We start from the raw sequence: 20,172 nt of genomic DNA, 5'->3' as shown, positions 1-20,172 counted from the left end.
CCATCGCAGTACCTGACTGCTGCCTATATAGAGTCTCCTGGAAAAGGAAAATGTTATTGTGTAAGCAAAAGCTAACCAGTTCTAATAACATTTCATTATGCATAGCATATTTTAATGACTTTTTTCTCAGGAAATAATCTATGGCATGGAGTCCCTGTTGATGCTCGATGCATGTGTACAAGCTTGTTATGTCGAGCGTTGCCATCACATAGGTAGATTGCCATGTTACAGTTTCAATCTTTTCTATGAAGTCTGTAGTGTCTCGTATATAGGACTTCAAACCTAAAACGAACTCAAACAAATAGTGATCCAAGAACTTTCGTAATTGTCTGTTTAAACTGCGAATTTTAAATTTGGTGGGGGAAGGGTGAGTCGCGATTGTGTCCAGACTGATGTTGCTGACAATGCAGCCATGTGTGCTGCAATTGCCGATCCACGGCAAGATCACAAGGCAATATTCCCCTGTTCTTGATATGATTAAACTCATATCCGTCAATTGGTGACGAATAATTCGAAGCTTCTAAGTCTGGCTCAATCGTGAAGGCACCCCGAAAAACACATAAAAACATGAAATCACAACGAGAATCAAGGCCGATACACGGCGTTAATTGGGTCACTTGTTTGAAGCAATAGCATGAAAAAGTAAGGTGTAAACTTAATGTAAATAATGCTTACTATTATATACTTACTGTGACCACATAGACCATTTCAAAATGGCGTAGCCGTTTGGAATCGAGTTACAAGTCCGTTGTTTATTTCAATAACTGATTGTGGTTTTAAATAATGGCGCTGCGTGAAGCACAATGTTGAATCACTGACGAAGGGAAGCTGTCCCGAAACGCGTTTGCTTAAGAAATAAAAAATACTGCTGCATCTTTCTGAGCCCGGGAGTGCTGTTTTCTGGATTTTCCGACCCGGCTGGGTATGGAAAGAAAGTTTGGAGCATATATATATATATATATATATATATATATATATATATATATATATATAGCCAGTGTCCCTAGGTCACTATGAATGACCACCATGATCATCTACATCCAACCTTATTGGATTCATTAGAATGTGCAAATTGCAATTTTTACTTCAGTGGTTGCTGCTAACAGTGCATAGTGATCATTTAATTTTGAGCAAAGAGAGAAATGAAACCATTGGGAAGCAAGATTTTCTATGTGTAGATCTAACCGACAAAACAAGGCTGCCTAAATAAAAATACAATTACTTTCAAGTTAGTTTCCTTTAACTCGTAAGATAATTTATAGTCAGGAAATGAAACAGTCCCAAAACATTCATATACAGCCTCACCCCGAAACAATGATTCCATCCGGTGACGCATACCTATCTATTGCAGTCACCGCTGCCTGAAGATCTTCAATACCATAAATGTACATGCACGTACAGTAATTAGGACTATAATCACACGTGTACAGAAACCAGCTGCCCTCACCACGCAGGCAGACTGGTTCTGTCAGGTCAGTTTAATCATTTACAATACAGCAACCCGTTTGGGTGACAGTAAATCAGTTCCTTGCGATGAGTGTGGGTGGAAGGTAGTTGGGGGGTCAAACACATCTCCCACACCGTTTCTCTTCAATATCTGCATATTTCTGAAGCACATTTTACATCAAGGCTGAAGAATCCCCTTCCTCAAATAAAAAACTCAGACGCAGCATAAAAGGAATCATTACCTAGCAAAAATTGGAAACTGTAAACAGAGACCAGAGTTTAAACGGTGATTACCCAAATTCTCTGCGACAGTTTTCCCATCACCCCTGACCATAACACATGTCTGCATAATGCCAAGTCTACACAACCCCACCCATAACAGAAACTAGGCCGCCTCAATTATTCAGGAATAATCGTCTGGCAAGTTGCTGTCACAGATACTCATTACAGCAGTGGTTTCTAAACTTTTTTGAACCACAACCCAATTTTTAGTACAAAATTTTGCGACCCTATCTAGGGTTACTGTGAGTGTAGGAGGTGGGAAGCATTATGCATGAATCAAGGCAGGCCTGCCCACCTGCAACAATTGCACCTCTGAGCAACTGCATTTCCTGCTTCCACGAAGAGCTGTAATTGGTGCAGGACGATGGGCCGGTCTTGTTTCGAGGTATGTATAAGGATTTTTGTCATTATGCATGCTCTAATTTTCACTAATAGTTTCTGAAAATGTAAAAATAATTACAGTAAAAACAACATCATGCATTGTAATTACAAATGTGCTTTATTACATATACCAGGGCATTCACCACCCACCAAATTAAGAAATGCTGCATTACAGAAGCACATTCCACTGGAAGGAGCCTGGAGTTAAAACAAAGGTCACAGAATGACAATCTAATAAGATGCAAACAGATCGAGAATGGAGTTATTAAAATACCTTTAAACCTCCAGATAGTAATATTCACAGAGGCGGCCAGAAAACTGGCCAAAATGAAATGTTCATGTTAAGTTATAATTTTTTTTCATGTGGTAGAAAAGGCACAGAAGCAAAACTCCAGTTGGTGTTTGTGAATAAGGTGTGAGCAGGTGGAGGAAGAATTTACTTAAGTTTGGAGACCAAACAGCAAATAACTATATTTCGATAACACGAGCTGTATTAGGGGATGGGGGGGGGGGGAACACTACAGATAAGGCAGGGACTCAGCCAAGAAGTAACAGCAAATTCACAACAAGAAGCACAAGTACAGTACCCACTTCAAATTGTTTCTAAGGCCCCCAATCACCAAAAACCCGTAGTTAACATTTTTTTTAAACAGAGAAAACCCATCAGTAATTGTAGGAGTATTACTCAAGTGTCTTGTGGTATTTGGTTCAAATATAAATATACATTAATATGAAAAATCTTTACTGTAATTAGAGTAAAGTCATGTGCTCGTTTATCATACCGTTTTTTTCCTGGGGTCATGTGTAACATATGAGCTATTTAATTCGCTTATAATAGTGAGCCATTACCAAGATGTAGATCTTATACAACAAAACGGTTGCCAATCGAAACAAAAAAAGGTATAGAACATATCTGAGGTCCAAATGTACGATGGTCATTCAGATTTGAATACAGAATTGCAACCCCTGAAGTCCAGATTGGTGCTAAATTAATTGTTTCAATATGGGGTGCAATCAAAGAAAAATAAATAAAAAATAAAAAAACAGGGAAAAAAACACCTGCAGACACAATTGGATGAACAGCGGTCACAACAGACTTTCAGGCTCTAGACTAAACTTCTTTTTAATACCACCTGGACGGTTTGAGAACCATATTTGAGCCTGAAAAGTCTCAGAAAGACTAAGATAATAAAAGTAAATTCACTACATTGTGGTGATTTGTCTTTAGCAGGTGTAAATGACCAGGGTAAAAACATAGCGGAGGGTGGTTAAAGAAAGTTTCTGTAGAATCAGCCATAAAACTTCTCTGTGAATGCAACCAGGAAGCAGGTGCTTTCCAAATCAGATGCTCAGTGGATAGGTCACCAAAAAAATGGTAACAGACACAAAGATTTAAATGCTGATCATGAAGGTTATATTGGAGCCCATAATAACGTGCTTGACTAATTAACAAATCAGAACAAACTGACTAGAGCAGCTCTCTTTTCCATACGTGTAATACATCACAAACACAAGGTCAAACATCCAAAACATTTACAAAGCTAAGACTGGAAACCAGAACGCCATCAGAGAGTATATGAAGGAGAAAAAAACATTGAAAATGCCTAAACAATCAATTAGGATAAAAGAATGTCATCGGCTGAGCTTTATGGTCATGCTTTGTTTACTTTGAAAGACTCCCTAATATCGTCTGTGGCAGTTACACCACAAACCATTTCACCTGTCCTAGCCCATCAAGTTTTTATTTTTAGAAACGGATTTGCCGTTTTTGTGACTTAACTACTGGGTCATTTTTGAAATAGGCAATGCAAGTGCACATCTGGTAAATGCAGATGCCACAACTTGCTGTATTTATCAAGTGTACAAATAATTATTTTTCCATTAGAAGTTTTGGACTTGGAAATGGGTGGCTAACATGATAAGAGTGCATATTTTTACCTGTCTTGGGGACCTAAACTTAGGCTTTTTACAGTGTGCATGCATGTAGGATTTGGTTGTTGTTTAACATGTCAATCAATTATGTGGTCAAAAACCCACATCACGATTATTGCCTCAATTCTAATCCTGCTTTGGGATTTGCATGGGAGTGACAACGGGGCATGGGAGCGACAATGAGGCGTTGGTTATATCATTTTGGGCATGTATGACTTAGCCACTGCTTCTTCCTTCCACTGGCCTCCAACACTCCATCCCCACTGCAGTATCCGACAAGCAATACAGATCTATCAAATGGGTAACCCAGCAGGATGCCACCAGCTTTTAAGAGGGTACTGGCAGCACCACTAGGCACTCAAGTGTTTGCTGGGAACAAGGGCAGTACTAACATACAAAACACCACCCCACTACCATGGAACACTGGACAAGGCTGTAAAGAAGCCCCTTGCAAGCATGAACGCCAGATGCGGATACATTTACGGAAAAGATGACCACCAGAGAGCTGGTTGAATATTTTGAAGTCAATCGGTTTCATAATTTAGAGCAGCCTCATTTCCCCTGTTGGAAATTACAGAAATTAGGTATTTTCTGTTAACAGGTGAACTGATTTGGAGAAGAGAAACAGATGTAGTGTATTTGATTGGCAGCAAAGCATTCAGCATGCACAGAAATGGATACCCAAAATGTCTTCTACTGGTCCATGTCTTTAATATATTTAACAGAGACACTGCAAGATGGCTAGAATAGAAGCCATTCCTCTATGCATAGAACAGCAACATGCATTATATAAACGTAGTCAGATTTGAGAAAGAAAAATGTGCATTAGTAGCGCAAAGCGCTTACTCGTGCATTTGCAGCAAAAACCTATTGGGCCAACGCAGATGCAGGAATAAGGCACTGAATGCCCTCAAGAGTTATTGTAGGCATTGGTCTTAAGATTTACGACCACTGACAGACAATGTAGTAAGAAAAGTAATGAAAACCTTAGCATGCACGGGAGTTGATAAAGTGTGGTTTGTTCTTGTTGCTTCAACCCTTTAGTAACTATGCTACTGGTTAAACACTTATTCCAAGTAACACAACAAAAAACACGTATTCCCATTTATACCCTTTCAAAGAATGCTTTCAAGATCTAAACCCACCCATCTTTTCGCTGCCATGTAGTTTTTTTCACCCCCTTTACCTACCCAATGCCCATTCTGGTCCTGGCGAGCACAAACTTCCTGAAAATGAGGTGAGCTAAGGATGGGTATCTTTGCTAGAAAGTACCGATAAAGTAAGGAACAATGGCACTGGCATGGATGTGTATTAAAATCTAACACCATCGTGTGTTCTAACGTTTACACCATTTACAAGGGGTATTTTGTGACTGTAGTGAGCTAGGGTTTTGAAAAGGACGTGTGTTACAATGATTGAAAAGTCATGATAAATAATAGTTGTAGATACATCACACTATTACATCGTCCCATAAGAGGAGAATGTGGCCAATCCGAATTTCCTTATGCATAGCAATTTACAAGTTGTGACAGCAATGTTGAATACAAATTTAAGTTATGTGATGCAACGAGTGTCGTCTGAATTGAATTCATTCTACAGGTAAGTTCACTCCTCCTCCCCCCACACTCCCCAATACACATACCCTTCTTGCCAGAACACTAGATTATGCTGTCCTGGATGCAAGGCAACAAGCCTGCTCCATCTACAACCTAGAAAGGGAACTTGACAAAGCGTCACACGTTGGACAAGTCAACCTCCCACTGTCGACATCACAAGAATAAAGTACACTGGCATTACTCCAAGGTCTACCAGCAGCACGTATGGTCCAGTTCGGTCTCATCATCCACCTCCCAAGGGAATCCCCATTTTAAATACAGAAAAAGCTAACTGCCAAGAGAAAAATTCCTCTACCACTTGCTTTTCATTTGACCAACACACAACTGCTTTCAGAGATGCATATCGAGTAGACTTGCATATATGAAGCGAAAAAATAAACACTGGCGCCTTAACTAAACAAGCATTTGCAATGTATATGTCTCGCATTTGCAAGAGTGTAAGCTACTGGCGTTGTAAATGATAATGCCTTTTATTTATCAGGTATAAAAAAAACAAATGAAAGGCATTGTCATTTACGTCAATAGCTCAAACTCTCGTAAATGCAAGGCCTATTGCAATTGGGGAGAAAACCAGCAAAATATTGTGCGCGTATTTATGGTAAATGTTTTGATTTTTTACATATCTGAAAGCATCTTAAAAAGGCTGTTCAAAAGCATTAACAACCAATGGCAAAGTCAATCGGTCTCACCTTTTGGCTTTGTCCATACTTTTAGCTGACGCTGTTCAACATGGTCAAAAAAATTGCATAGTGCTGCTGCTGTTCAGTCTCTTCAAATAAACATTAAAAAGTGATGGTTCCAAGTTGGCCGACAGCAATTGTGAGCGTTAAATGAAAGAAATAAAAATTGTGCACCAAAGCGCATTTACAAAATTGAGTGGGCCATAATAAAACTGAAGCAGTGTGCACTGCTAAAAAAGTTTTTTAAAATGGGAAGTGGCAGCACGGGGGTAGTTGTGGGGTTCAAGGGGCAACTAAGCACTGACTAGAGGTGGCTTCAATGAGGGCAAAACAAAATAAAAAAAATAACACAAAAGCAAAAAAATAATTGTGCAAGCAAAGCGGGGGCCGTGCAAAAAAGCATGTCTACCTGCAATAGGAGAAACTCAATAAAGAAAACAGACTTTGTAAAACACAAGTAAAGTGTCCAGTCCTCTTGAGAGTTTAGAAATGAAGACATGGCAGTCCTATGGAGGGGCTACTTAGCCTATTCATGAATCAAAAGCAATGATTTCAAGAGGACAATTATAGGAGCCAATTGTAAAGATGGGCGGACCTTCAAATCAATACATGATCACAGCGCAGTACATGCGCGACCCATGCTCCACCTAAAAACATGAAATGCCACGTTCTAAGGACAAACACAGAATTATAGATCAATTAAAGATAGTAACAAAATAACATAACACTTTAAAGAGTTGTTTTAAAATACCCCAGGAAAGAAATTACACTAGTATGCAGCAAAAACAGAAAGAAAGTGTATACGAACAGCCATCCTCAGTCACTCCCGGGAGATCCTTCTACCTACGAGGCCCTTCAGTGTCATTAAACTGAGGGTATATAGATTCGAAAGACAAATGAATGGCATTTCCTACAATTAGTGTTAACAATCGTGTCTGACCCTGAAACGCTGGGTGCCTTTTGTCTCGACTTTGGGGGCTTTCATCTGACAGGCACGTTTTCCCCATGGAATTTTAAAGCTTTTCCACTCTCTGCTCATTAATTGCACCAGACCATGACATCAACCCAGTGGAAACCAGCAAGGGCTGCAGGCGTGTTACTGTGGTAATCCATGAGTTTAGGTTTTTTTTATTTTAAGCAGCAAAATAAATGATAATTGTTTTTTGGGGTAAAAAGCATCCTGTCAGGGAACATTGAATTCTTCAGTCCTGATAGGGGGGAATTTTAGAGGTTGTGATAAGACCGAATTGCCTCCCAATTTCTCATTTTTCTGATGAATACAATATTAAACAAAACGGACTTCTTCAAAAATACAAAGTTTTCCTAAAATACTGTGGAATTTCCGCTTTGATTATTTCACATATTCTGCATCAGCACATCCGTCCCACCACATTAAAGCATAGTTTGCCGCATATCTGCTTTGCTGCGTGTTTACGGTCTGGTTAAAGATAGCTGCAGCTACTGGCGACAGCTCATGCCATCACTACAATAAAAGAAACGTACAGAAAGAAGCTCTGGATCAATCCTCTTCTGGCAATGGCTTGTCTAGTTAAGTCCCCTTCAGCCATTGCTCGTCTGTGGTCTCCTTCACATTTTCCAAAGTCAACTGGTTAATAAAGTAGTCTATTTCACTCATCACAAAGCCTTTCACCTGCAGCGTAATCTAAAATTAACATAATGACAAAAAAGACAATTTAGAGAAGGAGGTTCCTCTTTTCTGAGCATTACTAGAGGGTCCGAGACCCTCTAGTATTGCTTCTTGCTGGTCTAAAATGAGTCTGACTAGAACACACAGATGCCCTCTGCTAGTGCCATGCATTGGAACTAGCACCTTCTAGGTAGTCTATCTGAAGTACTGAATGAAAGGGCTTTCTAAGTACCAGTGACTCGAAATATCTACAAAGAAAATGATATATTTACTGTGGAACACGGGAGGTGCATATACGGCTGCACTAATGACCACCATTAACCTAGTACAGATAATTGTATTCAACCCATGAAAAAAAGAGCAAAAGTGAATATGGACATTCGTGTATTGAAAAAGCACCCTATGATTTTCCATGTCAAAAATCAAAAATATTATCGCGTTTTTGCCATTGTTCCGGTCCACTTTCAACAAAAGCAGACATTCCAAAAAGTCGGTCATAATTCTCTGGACGTGGGAGGCAGGCAGAGGACCGCACCAATGGGTCCTCTAGCAATGGTCTCTTGTACAAAACCTGGTACAGCAAGGACTCACGAAGACCATCTGGTAAGGTTTTGAGGTACTGCACCTTTGTGAACAAATTACCACGGTCATATGCACAACTCAAGAGGACATACAGCAAGAGCTTGCTTTAGCTGTATTCATGAGCACACAATGCAGATGTATTGAGTTGATCAGTGCTTTTCAAACACAAGCATTTTTTGCAGGAGTCATCACATTGAAGGCAAGCCAATTGGTTTTGCCTTTTATTTTTTTTAACAGTTTGCTACAGCTCTCTTGGGGAAACATGGGGGGGTGGGGGGCAGAAGAATCACTGGAAGCAACTACAGAGGACACATCTCTTTTAGATTCCAGGACCGCACATACACTAATGTGCTATAAATGGACCAACTACCACTTATAAATCACGTGGCTATAAGAACTAAGGGCACAATCAATGGACTAAGCTGAGGTGAAATATTATGAGGCGATTCTGGACTCCAATATCTTACTTACACCTCAAGTAAATCCAGATTTCAAACAAATGTTTCTACAGATACCTTCGCTTCATTTAAAGATTTCAAGCTACCAATGCCATAGCGCTGTCCCATATAGAATAGGAAGAAGGATTAATTCTTGGAGACATTTTCTTAACACTAAAGAAATTAGAGAATTACCAATGCAGCTGCTACGCAACTCCGTAACCTCTTCCTTTGGAATTGCACCTCACCAACCCTCATTTACCTCCATTGGGTGCCTGTATGAAGTTGACACTTTTTCTTTAAAGTAATGTTCTTGGCACACTGAGCAATATTCATGGTACTCTTCCTTCAAAATAAACTCTGCACCAAACAATACTATTAGGTTGCAGATTAACCTGGCAACTATGAATCCTTTCAAAAAGTTGCAGTCCGGCAGAAGATACTTCTCCGCCCAGATAGCCAAGCTCAGAACTCTATTTCAGCAAGAATGTGAACGGTCAACCTCCTGGAATTCTAGATGGCACTAAATGTCTGCACTACCTTTGGACACAAAAGACATGAACGACAAATTACTAGTTTTTTGCTTAAAACATGATATATGCAACAATGCATCAATTTTCACACTCTGCAACACCTCATGCTTGTGTGCAAATGTATACTGCATGATGTTTGAATTGTGTGTTTGAATGATGTGCACCTCATCCAAAGCCTCCCTTAGGACAAACCACATCCAACAACATTTTCAACCACACACTCCAAAATGGCACCAAGAAACCACAGTCAAATCAGAGCGGATACTGGCTTTGCCAAGTGTGTATGAAGGGCCACATAAAATTCAAGAAAGAATTGGAGTTAATTACAAGCTAAACTAATACTGTTAACACAACAGCCAATGAAAATATGTTGTATTTAGTGGACCAAACACCAATTGCATTGGTAATAAAAATCCTCAAGAAGGAGAAAGTGTTTAAGAAAATAGTCACCAAGAATTACCTCAGTGTTCAGTTGGTAATAAGTTAACTTCCAACAAAAGAAAGCGGAGGAAAGAAGCATCTGTATAGTTAGTGCTACACAATGTGAAATGGCAAACATCCCGATCTGAAAATGTAAGTGCAGGTTGACGGTCTTCATATGTTTCCTGAAGAGCTCTGAATGTTTTGCGCTCAAATTGCTCATATTCATTGTTGTAGTTTGTAGTCTTTATGCAGGTATTGCTATACCTGGAAGTTTATAAGACAGACCATGGTAACATATTAAGCATTCTGAACATGCTGTACTGTGCTCAATCAAGGATAAAGCCAATTTGTTTTAAACCTTCCTTGGCCTTTCTGAATTTAATTAGATCCAATCCCTTCCTCAGCAACAACATGTTGGCTCTGCTGAGAAGATTTTCATTGGTGCATTAATCACAAAGCCTTCACTTCGGACCAAAAGCCATTGCTTTAAAATATACACAACCAGGCTCTTCTCACTCCAAGACTAAGGGATGAGTAAGTATTTGAGAAAGCCAACAAAATATTCATGGCCACAGAAATGGTCTGCGGACATGCGACAGTTCATCCTTTTAGCCAATAATCAAAATATTTCGGCAAAGAAAGGGCCAAGCTGAGATTCATATTCACAAAATATGCTTGAATCTGCGATTTCAATACACAGGGCAGATACTAAAATACCATTAAAGATATCTAGAAGTGGAAAGACCCAAATAAATTTCAAATATCGAGTCACTGCTATTTTATTTGATGAACATTATGCAACAGACCACATTATAGAAAGCAGAAAATCCTTTCAGGACTAAAACAGAAGAAGATGTGACTATGTCATTATTCACCATTTGAGACGCTGTTATTTTGAAAGGACCTTATAAACATTACAATGTTTAAGTGTACATGAGATTCCCTGTCACACAAAAAAACAACACTAGTAGGAATATTAGCCAACCTACTTATACAATTTTTTAATAGGAGTTTACATTTTATTGTAGAAATACAAACCAGTGTGTAAAACCGTACAGGCCCCTAGCTGCAAGAGAAGGCTAATTTAAATACAACTGTGAAGTGCACCACCAACAAAAGACTGATTTAAGTCCATCCACTGTGGAGATTATAAAAGTTTATCTTTATTCTTCTTATTCATTTAAAAGCAACAGCAGACGCATTTCGTCCAACGGGTGCGGACTTCATCAGGGCTTAGAGTGAATGTAAAGATCTTAGGAGTAGTAGGCCGTTTATACGTATGTAGAGATAAAGTAATACGCTGTATATGTAATGGGAAACAACTGTGCCCTCCTGGATCCATGGACAGGAGGGGAATAAAGCGGCTCCTGTGCTGTGCCTAGTAGCGGCTCAAAATGTTCATGTGTTTGGCCTGGTTCCCAGTAAGTACCCAAGTGCAAGAGTAGGCCTACAACAGAAGAAATTTTTTGACTTCCAGTACAAACAACTGGAGATGAAAGGGCAATAACATTATTAGGATAATCCAACTATTAAATGGTAGAATGTTTTAAACGGCCCATCATCCCAAAGTGTAGGCTGATCCACAAAGGCCCATAACTAGGCATACAGCATTTAAGGACTACTACAACTGGAGCCAAAAGGTACAGAAAATTATTACAAAACCAAATCTGAGACAAAGACACTAAAAAGTATGCAGGAGAAGCATCAATAATCAATGGCGCAAAAGCTGCCTAGCAGCCACTGTCGTACTCTGCCATGACGGTCTTCAAAAGACTAACATTCCTGTGCTAAAATACCTTTGAAATGTGCGTTTAATGTATCATCCCTAAAATAAAACATCCAATTTTGGCTCTTATCGGTATGCAACATTAATAGAGGCAGATAAAAAAAACAGGCAATCACAAGCTGAACCACAACCACCACTGCACAGCAAAAACTGACAAGTGATGGTATCTGCCCAGCATCTCCATCGCACACCATAGGGAGGTACATGCCATATAAGACATATTTCAAACAACCTGCAAAACCATCTTTTCAAATTATGACAGCACCCAAACTAACCTCTTGCATATGAGGACGCAGCCTACCCAACTACCCCAGACCTCAAATCTACGCTCAAAAACATGTGAGATTTTTCCTTTACACACTTACTTTACCACTCATGAGATCTATGGCATAAAAAGGAAGCAAAATAAGTAAAAACAGAAATAAAACATAATGCAAATTAACGTATGTTCAGATTTAGAGGTCAAAGAAGGTAATGAAACAGGACTTACACAAGCGACTATAACTTGCACCCGCAACCCCTTCCCCACACACCCCACCCCCTGGCAGGATGCACACATTTCAAAACAGTTATTTAAAGCACTGGCAGAGTCTTGTACGGGAACACAAACAGTCCATTCTTCTACTAGAGGCGACTTTAAATAACTGGTGTTCAGTCACAGGGGTTGTTCCTGCAACTGTTTTCTCGGGCCTATTTTTAGCTCCGGAATCTCCATCTACACGATGCTTCAGGACACGCAGATCTTCGTAAAAAAAAAAAAACTATACACAGACATCGTTACGTCCTCCATGTTGGCCTAACTGCATCAGTGGGAGACAGCCACCAAATGCAATGCCCTAAAAAGTGGCACAAAAAAAGAAAAAAAAAAATCAGTATGCCTGTCCTTTACAAGATTTAGCTTTCTGTAGAATAGAATGTCATGTCAAAACTTCAAGCAAAGTCCGTTCCATGCATTTTGCTGTGCTGAACCACACGTGTTAAAATCTACACTATATAGGCCTCTTATTACAATGCCTGGAGCGTGCACTTCTACGGTGCGATGTAGCCACCGCCTTTACATCCTGGCGAGAAAGGTCGCGGTTCTGGAACAGGCTGTGCTCGGGCCGCACTTCCCCTCCTTGGGCCCCAAGCAAAACATGTTTTTAGCAGCGGCAGGTTAGTAATGCGAGCCAGGAATGCAGACAATTACCAGGGCTGGAAACATTCTTGGCAGCTCTTTTTAATCACTCCCAGGCCTTGCTCGAGCAGAACCCTGCCTCTCTGGAAACTTCCAGGCAGCACGTAAGACTGGGGCCCAAGGTGAAATGATAACCATTTTAGGACACGGGTTTCAATAGGATGAAAGAAAAAAAAAAGTATTTGAGCTGCACTTTCATGCGGTTGGCAGTCAAATTAAAAAGCCTCAAGACATAAGAGTTTTATGAGGCGCACCTCACACCAACACAATAAATTAAGCATCTGTACTAAAAAAAATAAAAGGAAGAAAAAAACTATTAAAAAAATACGTTTCTGAACATTGGACAGGCTCACTCTAGATTACACTAACTCCTGCTTTTCGGGACACCAAAGGCAGAGGCCTAGCTTCCAATGGGCAGCAGGGCCCACAGAACACATCCAGGTTTTTGTTTTCTCTTGTCTTAATTATGCTACTAATTGTCAATTACTTTAAATACCAATAATTCTTCATTCACAAAAAAGACTGAAAGGCCAAATATCAATAGAATGGACCAGAAACCTAAGCGTGCATCGATCGGTGTCAGATTAACTGAGGCCAAGCAACCAAGATTGTTCTAAGACCTATTCACATAACAACAATATAGTAAGAATATGCAAAGAAATACATGCGTTCAATACAATCTTACTACTCTTAAGTCTACTACATCTGTATATCTTGAGGACGTATTCCTGTATATCTTAAATATGTAATCATAACTTGCCTATATATACACACTACCACAATAGTCTCATAAAAGTACATAGATTAATATATATGCACATCCAGTTGTACATACTTAACTACCCATCTGTGCAAATATACCTAGATGGAGAGTTAAGATTAACTAATCCTATGCGTGCCTGTGTACTTCGGCCTTCACAGTACAGTGGTTGTCTGAGATAGTCTGTATAGAATATTTTTAACAGGACAATATCTATATTCTGATAGTACCTTGATAGACAAAGCGGCTGGAAATGGGCCTAGCGCCAAGACTGGCCGCTCTAACTAGAGTGCAGCAGAAGGTTCTCTACTCCTTCGGAAAATACGTCATTACGTTACGTACACCTAATAAAGCGACGCGACCGTGCAGCGCCACAGAGGACAAACAGGAGGATCACAGGCGGCCTTGGGCCGGCAGACCACACATGATTCCTCAGGGGGAAATAAACGCTTTGGGCGAGGGCAGAGACCACACATTTATGCGGCCACCGCCGGTTTAAGTTAATGTTTCAACAACACTCTTTGCGCAGCCCCAGACGACTCTTAAACATTAGGAAAAGATTGCATTTACAAGGCAGCTGAATAAGCAGGGTGGTGCATGGTCAACAGAGGCTGGGATACTTAAAACGTGATAGCACAACACTCAGGGGGTCGGATGCCAGAGGGAAAGCATGGTAAAGTCCCTCAACAGTGCCGCACCAAAAGGAGGACTAAACTATCATCGAGCACAGGGACGTACTAAAAGACAATAAATACCATCAAGCCACACGAAGGGCACCGTAAACTATCCCCCAACAGAGGGCCGTATAATGAGATCGTAAAACACCATTCTCCTCCTCTGTGCCACACAAAGGACATACTTAAACCCTCAAGCACAGTGTCAACACAATAGAGTACGCCCCCACCCCAAAAAGTACTATATAAAAGAGTCAGTTTAATACCATCACGCACTGGCCACATTAAAGATATATAAAAACATACGCTTCCAGTACACTGCCACACAAAAGACAATAAAATGTTCCTCACCAAGCACACAGTAAAAGATCACTCAGCGAGAACCAGTGTACTAGTGCAGCAGTACAATATCCAAAAGGATAGCAGAAATAGATCTGTGCTTGAATTTTTCAATTGAATGTAGCAACTCTAAAACATATTCTTTGCCTAGAGGTTGGACACAAATGTATCCACATAGTAACATCAAACTCTGCTGCTTATACAAAGCACAAGCCATTAAGCAGGGTTAAATCCAAAAAATAAAGTCAGCAAATGGTAAATGCCTTTATTCGATCAGCTTCTCTGGCTAACACAGTATGTTCACATTAATTTAAACCATTGAAACAGGTAACCAACCACTACTAAACTGTTCAATTTGTATCTGGAGGTGAATACTGTCAAGTGAAGTGCTCAAGATTTCTCTACAAAAAGTGTAGCACGCAGGGGTGTAGTGGGGGCGAGCTGCCCCTGGTGTCATCACTGAGGGGGTGACAAAATGGCAAAAATGTGTTAAACACATTTTTGCCAATCTGGGGGTGAAATTGTCCGCACCGGGTACCACCTGGCCTTGCTAAGCCACTGGTAGCACGACTCCTTATGTAGACTTCTTGCTAGACGTAGCTTAACACTGATGTGGTCTCCTCAATGTGCTTTTCTTGCACTCTAATAAAAACCATGATTGGGTTTTGAGTGGTCCATGAGGGGGTCTTGTGTGCTCAACTAGTTGCCCATGTCCCCCTGACCCAGTGTGTGAAGCGTGGCTATATTAGATACCTCTATGTACAGACAAAGAAAATAAATTATAACATGATTCAATATTCCTTCTTGTAGCCTTTAATCCTCAGACTCCCAAAAAGTGAAACGGACTCCAAGTTTCTCCGTGCAATTTTATTTTCAGTGCTTGAATGCCGCCATGACGCGTTTCGGGCTCGATCCAGTTTGCCTCCATTTATTCTTTTAGTTCCAATTTTAAAATGGAACAGGACTACAAATCCCAGAATGCAAAGAAAAAAAGGACTTGGGGTAGCTTCTTACACACGGAACGGGGAATCTTGAGACTTATGCAAACCCATAAAGTGATCAGCCGGTCTCGAGTTTGTGTCAGTAATTACCTCTGCCCCAGCCATAATGTTCATGACCATATATCAGATTCCTAGTACTACTCTGTTCCCTGTCCAAGCTCAGCTCAAGTGCAGTTAAGGGGCCACATTCCAAACAGATATCTGAACGCCCAACATTCAGCTTAAATACAATGCATGGGAACAAGTTATTACAGTGAGGTGATGGTGCCTAAAAAGAACAGGTCAGCACAACAACACAAAAAACCTTATTCAACAGCTGCTAATACAAATAAAAATGGGTAAACTTCTGATCAACATTTTTTTTTGCTTATGCTACACACAAGTAACGTATACACTTCAAGGCCACAAGAGGGGAATGCCTGAGACCTTTACGGCTCAGAGATACAGAAAAGGGAATAAAACGTTCTATCACAAGTAGTTGCCATAAGGGTAGGCCTGTATTAAACATGGCATACTTGAAAATGAGACAGAGGGCAACAGAACCCTGCATAGCTAGGAACCAACATATGCAGAACCCATCACCAGGTATTTATTACACAGAGGCTGAGAACTGAGGATGGAACATAACATTTCGTTTTTTCAGGAGCACAAAATATGTAATGGGTCTCAAGACAGACAGTACACAGGTATCAAGCATACTGTGGTGGCTGTTTCCACAGCAAATATTCAAGACATGTTACCAGGCAACAATCTATGGGGGGAAAGACTTTATTTATAAAAACAACAACAAAACACTGAAAACTCTACATGGTAGATACCGAATTTCCCAACTTGAGGGATTATCTCTCATGGTCTCTTTCTTTTCCAAAAAAAAATACCGATCACGTAAGAATTTAGAAGCGCCACATGTTTTGGCCTTCCAGCTTCCACTTTCATACATAGCAACGTTTGGTAACATTTGAAAGGAAAACGGGAGAAATGTGATTTCTCATGAAGGTATCCTGAAAAAAATGTAACCACAAGTATTCAAAAATAAAAACATTTTTGATAATATTGGCTTGTATGCACGACTATAGCCACTGTGTTAATGTCACTAGAGGTCACCACCGTATGCTTATATCTCAGGCTTGAACTACTCCCCCCTCCCCCAGAGCCGTGACCGATGCCACCTTTAAACTCCATTCAGAGACAGACAGACTAGCAGGGGCTCCGGGAGGGAGGAGGGCTCGTGCGGGCTGAGGGCGTTAGAAAGTAAGAGATGCGGGGATCCCCCGCCCGGGAAGGTGCCTCGCCTTTCCGCAAGGAGTCCCTGGAGCGGGCTGGGCCGGGCTCGCATTCCTTGCTGGTGCGTCAGAGGCGGGCGGGGAGCGCACGCATCCGCCGCCGCCAGCCCCCGCACACGCCTCCCACCACACATGCGTGCGACAGAAGCGGAGTGGCACCCCCTCACACACAGGCCACTGAACGCGGGGGAGTATCTGCCCCCACTAAACACTGACAACCCGGAGGAGTCCCGCCGCCCACACGCACGACAGCAGCGAGTGAGGGGCGAGAGCTCCGCGCGGAGGGATGCTCCCCCACGCATCAGCCAGGGCATCCCAAGGACTGTCCACACGGGGCCATAATCCGATCTAATCCCTCCCAGACCATCCTTTCACAACATTCAGCGTACTTTTTTCAGCGTTACTTGTTTTTCAGGTCCACTGAGGAGCTAGAAAACACTTTTTTTTTTATCTGCCTTTGCAGTATGCAATCAGGGAAACAAGATCGTGAGGCATGAACCTCTGAGACGTGGGAGCAACACCCTACGGGCCACCCAACCCGTGCACAACGATTAAATCCAAGGGGTGTCCCTACAAATGCATCGCCGAATGAACTAGTTCCCACAAACCACGGTAACTGAAACAAGAGGCCGAGCCCTCAGTCGCACAAGATATCCGGTAAAGTACAACTTGGGAGCCAAAAGTTTCCTGCCTACTTTCCCAAAAATATTTAGAGGCCCAGCACAGACTCACCCCAGAGTCCGCATCAATGGGCATTGCTGCTTGTCCGTTCAGTGTCAGCCACGCACTTCCCCCTCTTAATAGATTTAGAGGTAAGAAGATTATCTACAATTCCAGAGTAACGTGATCGAGGGGATTTACAGTAATGCATTGCAACAGGTTCAGGTCACGAAATTCACGCACATTCTAAGGGGAGGTAAGGGAAACAGGTCCGCACACAAACCCCCACCTACCTACCTACTCACTCACTCACTCACTCACTCACTCACGGGCCTTTCCCTCGCGCGGTACGACACCCACCAATATCCACATCCTAAACCACACTGACAGATTAACACGGCCACCCCCAACACATTGTAACCCATTAACCAGCCTCCGACTTTGCGCATTTTCTCACCCCGCCAAGGAGTGAGAGAAACGACGCTCCCTCCGGGGATAATGACCCTGGGCACACAAAGCAGGCCCGCCTGCCCACATACCCTGGAGCCGTCAGAGGTGAATCCGGCGATTAGTTTAGATCGTGACCACACAGCACATTCTCTTACCAGAAGTGTCCCAGAGGCTCAGCTCTATCCGCTGCGTGTCAATCTCAAAGCTGGCCGTGTAGTTCTCAAACACTGTGGGGACGTAATTCTGAAGAAAACAGAAAAGGGAGGTGGTTAAACACCCGGGCCAGAAACATACATCAAGGAACTGAGGGTGGGTAGGGCCCGTCCCACCCAAGGTCAGAATTGTACAATCCTGGAATTGTAAACTGATTATGGATTGCTACCAGCCTTGTGTCCTCTAAAGGGTGGTCAAGTTGTGCATAAACTGTACTAAAAAATGCCCAACACGTGTGTAAATCTTTGGTCACTCTAAAGATCCACTCTGGTTAATAATTAACAGTGGAAGCTGCCACACGACCGTTTGGCACACGCAATGCCCCAGTTTCAACCTTCTAGTGGTTAGAGGTGTAAGTCTGTGCTCTATAGAGGTGAGCACGGAGCTGGTGGACAGAGTTTATTTTAGTTAAACTGTTTTATATAGTGCTGGCTAGACCCTGGGGCATCACAGCACTTCACATGGGTATCAGACCATAAACTGCAGTTTACAGCTTTACACAGTTATTAGAGTATGGCAATTTTAGTTACAAGTAAGGTTGAGACAAACAAAAAGGAAACGAATAGATAGGGGGAAAAGCTGGCAAGGGGAGACATTCCAGGGAGTGGGGGAGATAAGAGCATGCTTCCAGCCCCAGGGCTCCCTCTCCACCAGCCCAGGGCCGCGCTCAGACCCACGCCCCGGTGTGGCGCCCCCTGCTGACCTACCTCCGGGAAGGAGTCCTTGGCGAACACGTGCAGCAGCGCCGTCTTGCCGCACTGGCTGTCCCCCACCACAACGATCTTGCACTTCACGTTCTGGTTGGGGTCCATGATCGTTTTGCTGGCGAGTTTTTGGCTTGTTCTTCTTTCCTTCATTGAGGTGAAAGGTTTCCTCAGCAAGTCTCCCGCGGAAATTAAAGGATGAAACGAGTCAAGCGTCCCCCATAAACCTGTGGCGTGCAAGCGGCGGTCCGGGCTGCGCGATCCCCTCCGGCGGCTTACTCCTGTCCTCCACGCTGCCACCAGCCCCGGCGTGAGCACACTGCTTTTGTTCCGCCCCCCCTGGTGGCTTTTCTATCTCCTCGTCTTCCAATCCAATCCCTTCTCATTGAAGACAGAGTCCCGCCCTCTGCTGAGCCTGAACCAAACTTGTAAAGGCTGCTCCCTCTAGCGGTCCTACCTGGAATCTGTCCCTGGTCTGCTTACGAGAGTGATCTTCTGGCAATTACTGAAGTGTGCATTTTAAAGCACTGACCCCTAACCTCCCCTCTTCTGATGTTTCCGAGTGGAGTGGTTACCTTACTGCGACGCTTTTGTATTCAACAAAATGCTAAAGCGTTACGTTGTAAGTGGTTAAGTGTGGGGATATTTTTCGTCGGACTTTCCAGAATGTTGCAATTCTCCGATACTAGGGCCAACATGACCTTTTTGGTGTGGAGAACATTGAACAGAGTAAATATGCTGCTTGGATGACTGATTGACGATGGGAAAGGAGCGTCAGAACCTCCATGCGAAGATCAGTATTTAGTAACTAGCAAAATACCCGATCAGCCTGACTATAGAAGTTCAAAACTATCCTGGTTTGTAAACGTGGGTCGCTTTTTTTTCTTCTTTAGCTATCTGGTTCACTAGTCGGGGCCACTTTCATTTTAGTGCCCAGGCCTATTTCTCATCGATGTCCGACACTGGACACGCTCAAGGTTTACCCTGCAGCCTAATAGATGCCAGCCAGTGTCTCCCTTAGGGAAAAGGTACTCAAGGGTTGATTGCACAGCTGAGTGGGTAAATGCAGTCCCCGTCAAAGGTTTTAAACGAGCAGCAGGTCACCAGTTCATACCCCCGCAAGGCCCACCCTACTTCCACTATTTCGAAGTCAGTCATTTCCGCA

At 42.2% G+C, this 20,172-nt stretch overlaps 1 protein-coding gene across 1 annotated transcript in view; it reads right to left on the bottom strand.

Annotated features, from left to right (window-relative positions):
• RND3 (Rho family GTPase 3) overlaps window positions 1-19,571 on the bottom strand; it is a 43,792-nt gene extending 24,221 nt beyond the window's left edge. Inside the window, exons 1-2 of the mRNA XM_078681755.1 lie at window positions 19,011-19,571; window positions 18,246-18,333 (exon numbers count right to left, since the gene is read on the bottom strand). Of these exons, the coding sequence (XP_078537881.1) occupies window positions 18,246-18,333; window positions 19,011-19,160 (238 nt within the window). The 5' untranslated portion in view covers window positions 19,161-19,571. The remainder of the gene's footprint in view (window positions 1-18,245; window positions 18,334-19,010) is intronic.
• Between the last annotated feature and the right edge of the window lie 601 nt (window positions 19,572-20,172).

Source organism: Lissotriton helveticus, chromosome 3_1, assembly GCF_964261635.1.
Source record: "Lissotriton helveticus chromosome 3_1, aLisHel1.1, whole genome shotgun sequence".
NCBI lineage: Eukaryota > Metazoa > Chordata > Amphibia > Caudata > Salamandridae > Lissotriton > Lissotriton helveticus.
Note: the sequence above shows the minus strand (reverse complement) of the source record. Positions and strands in the feature narration are given on the sequence as shown.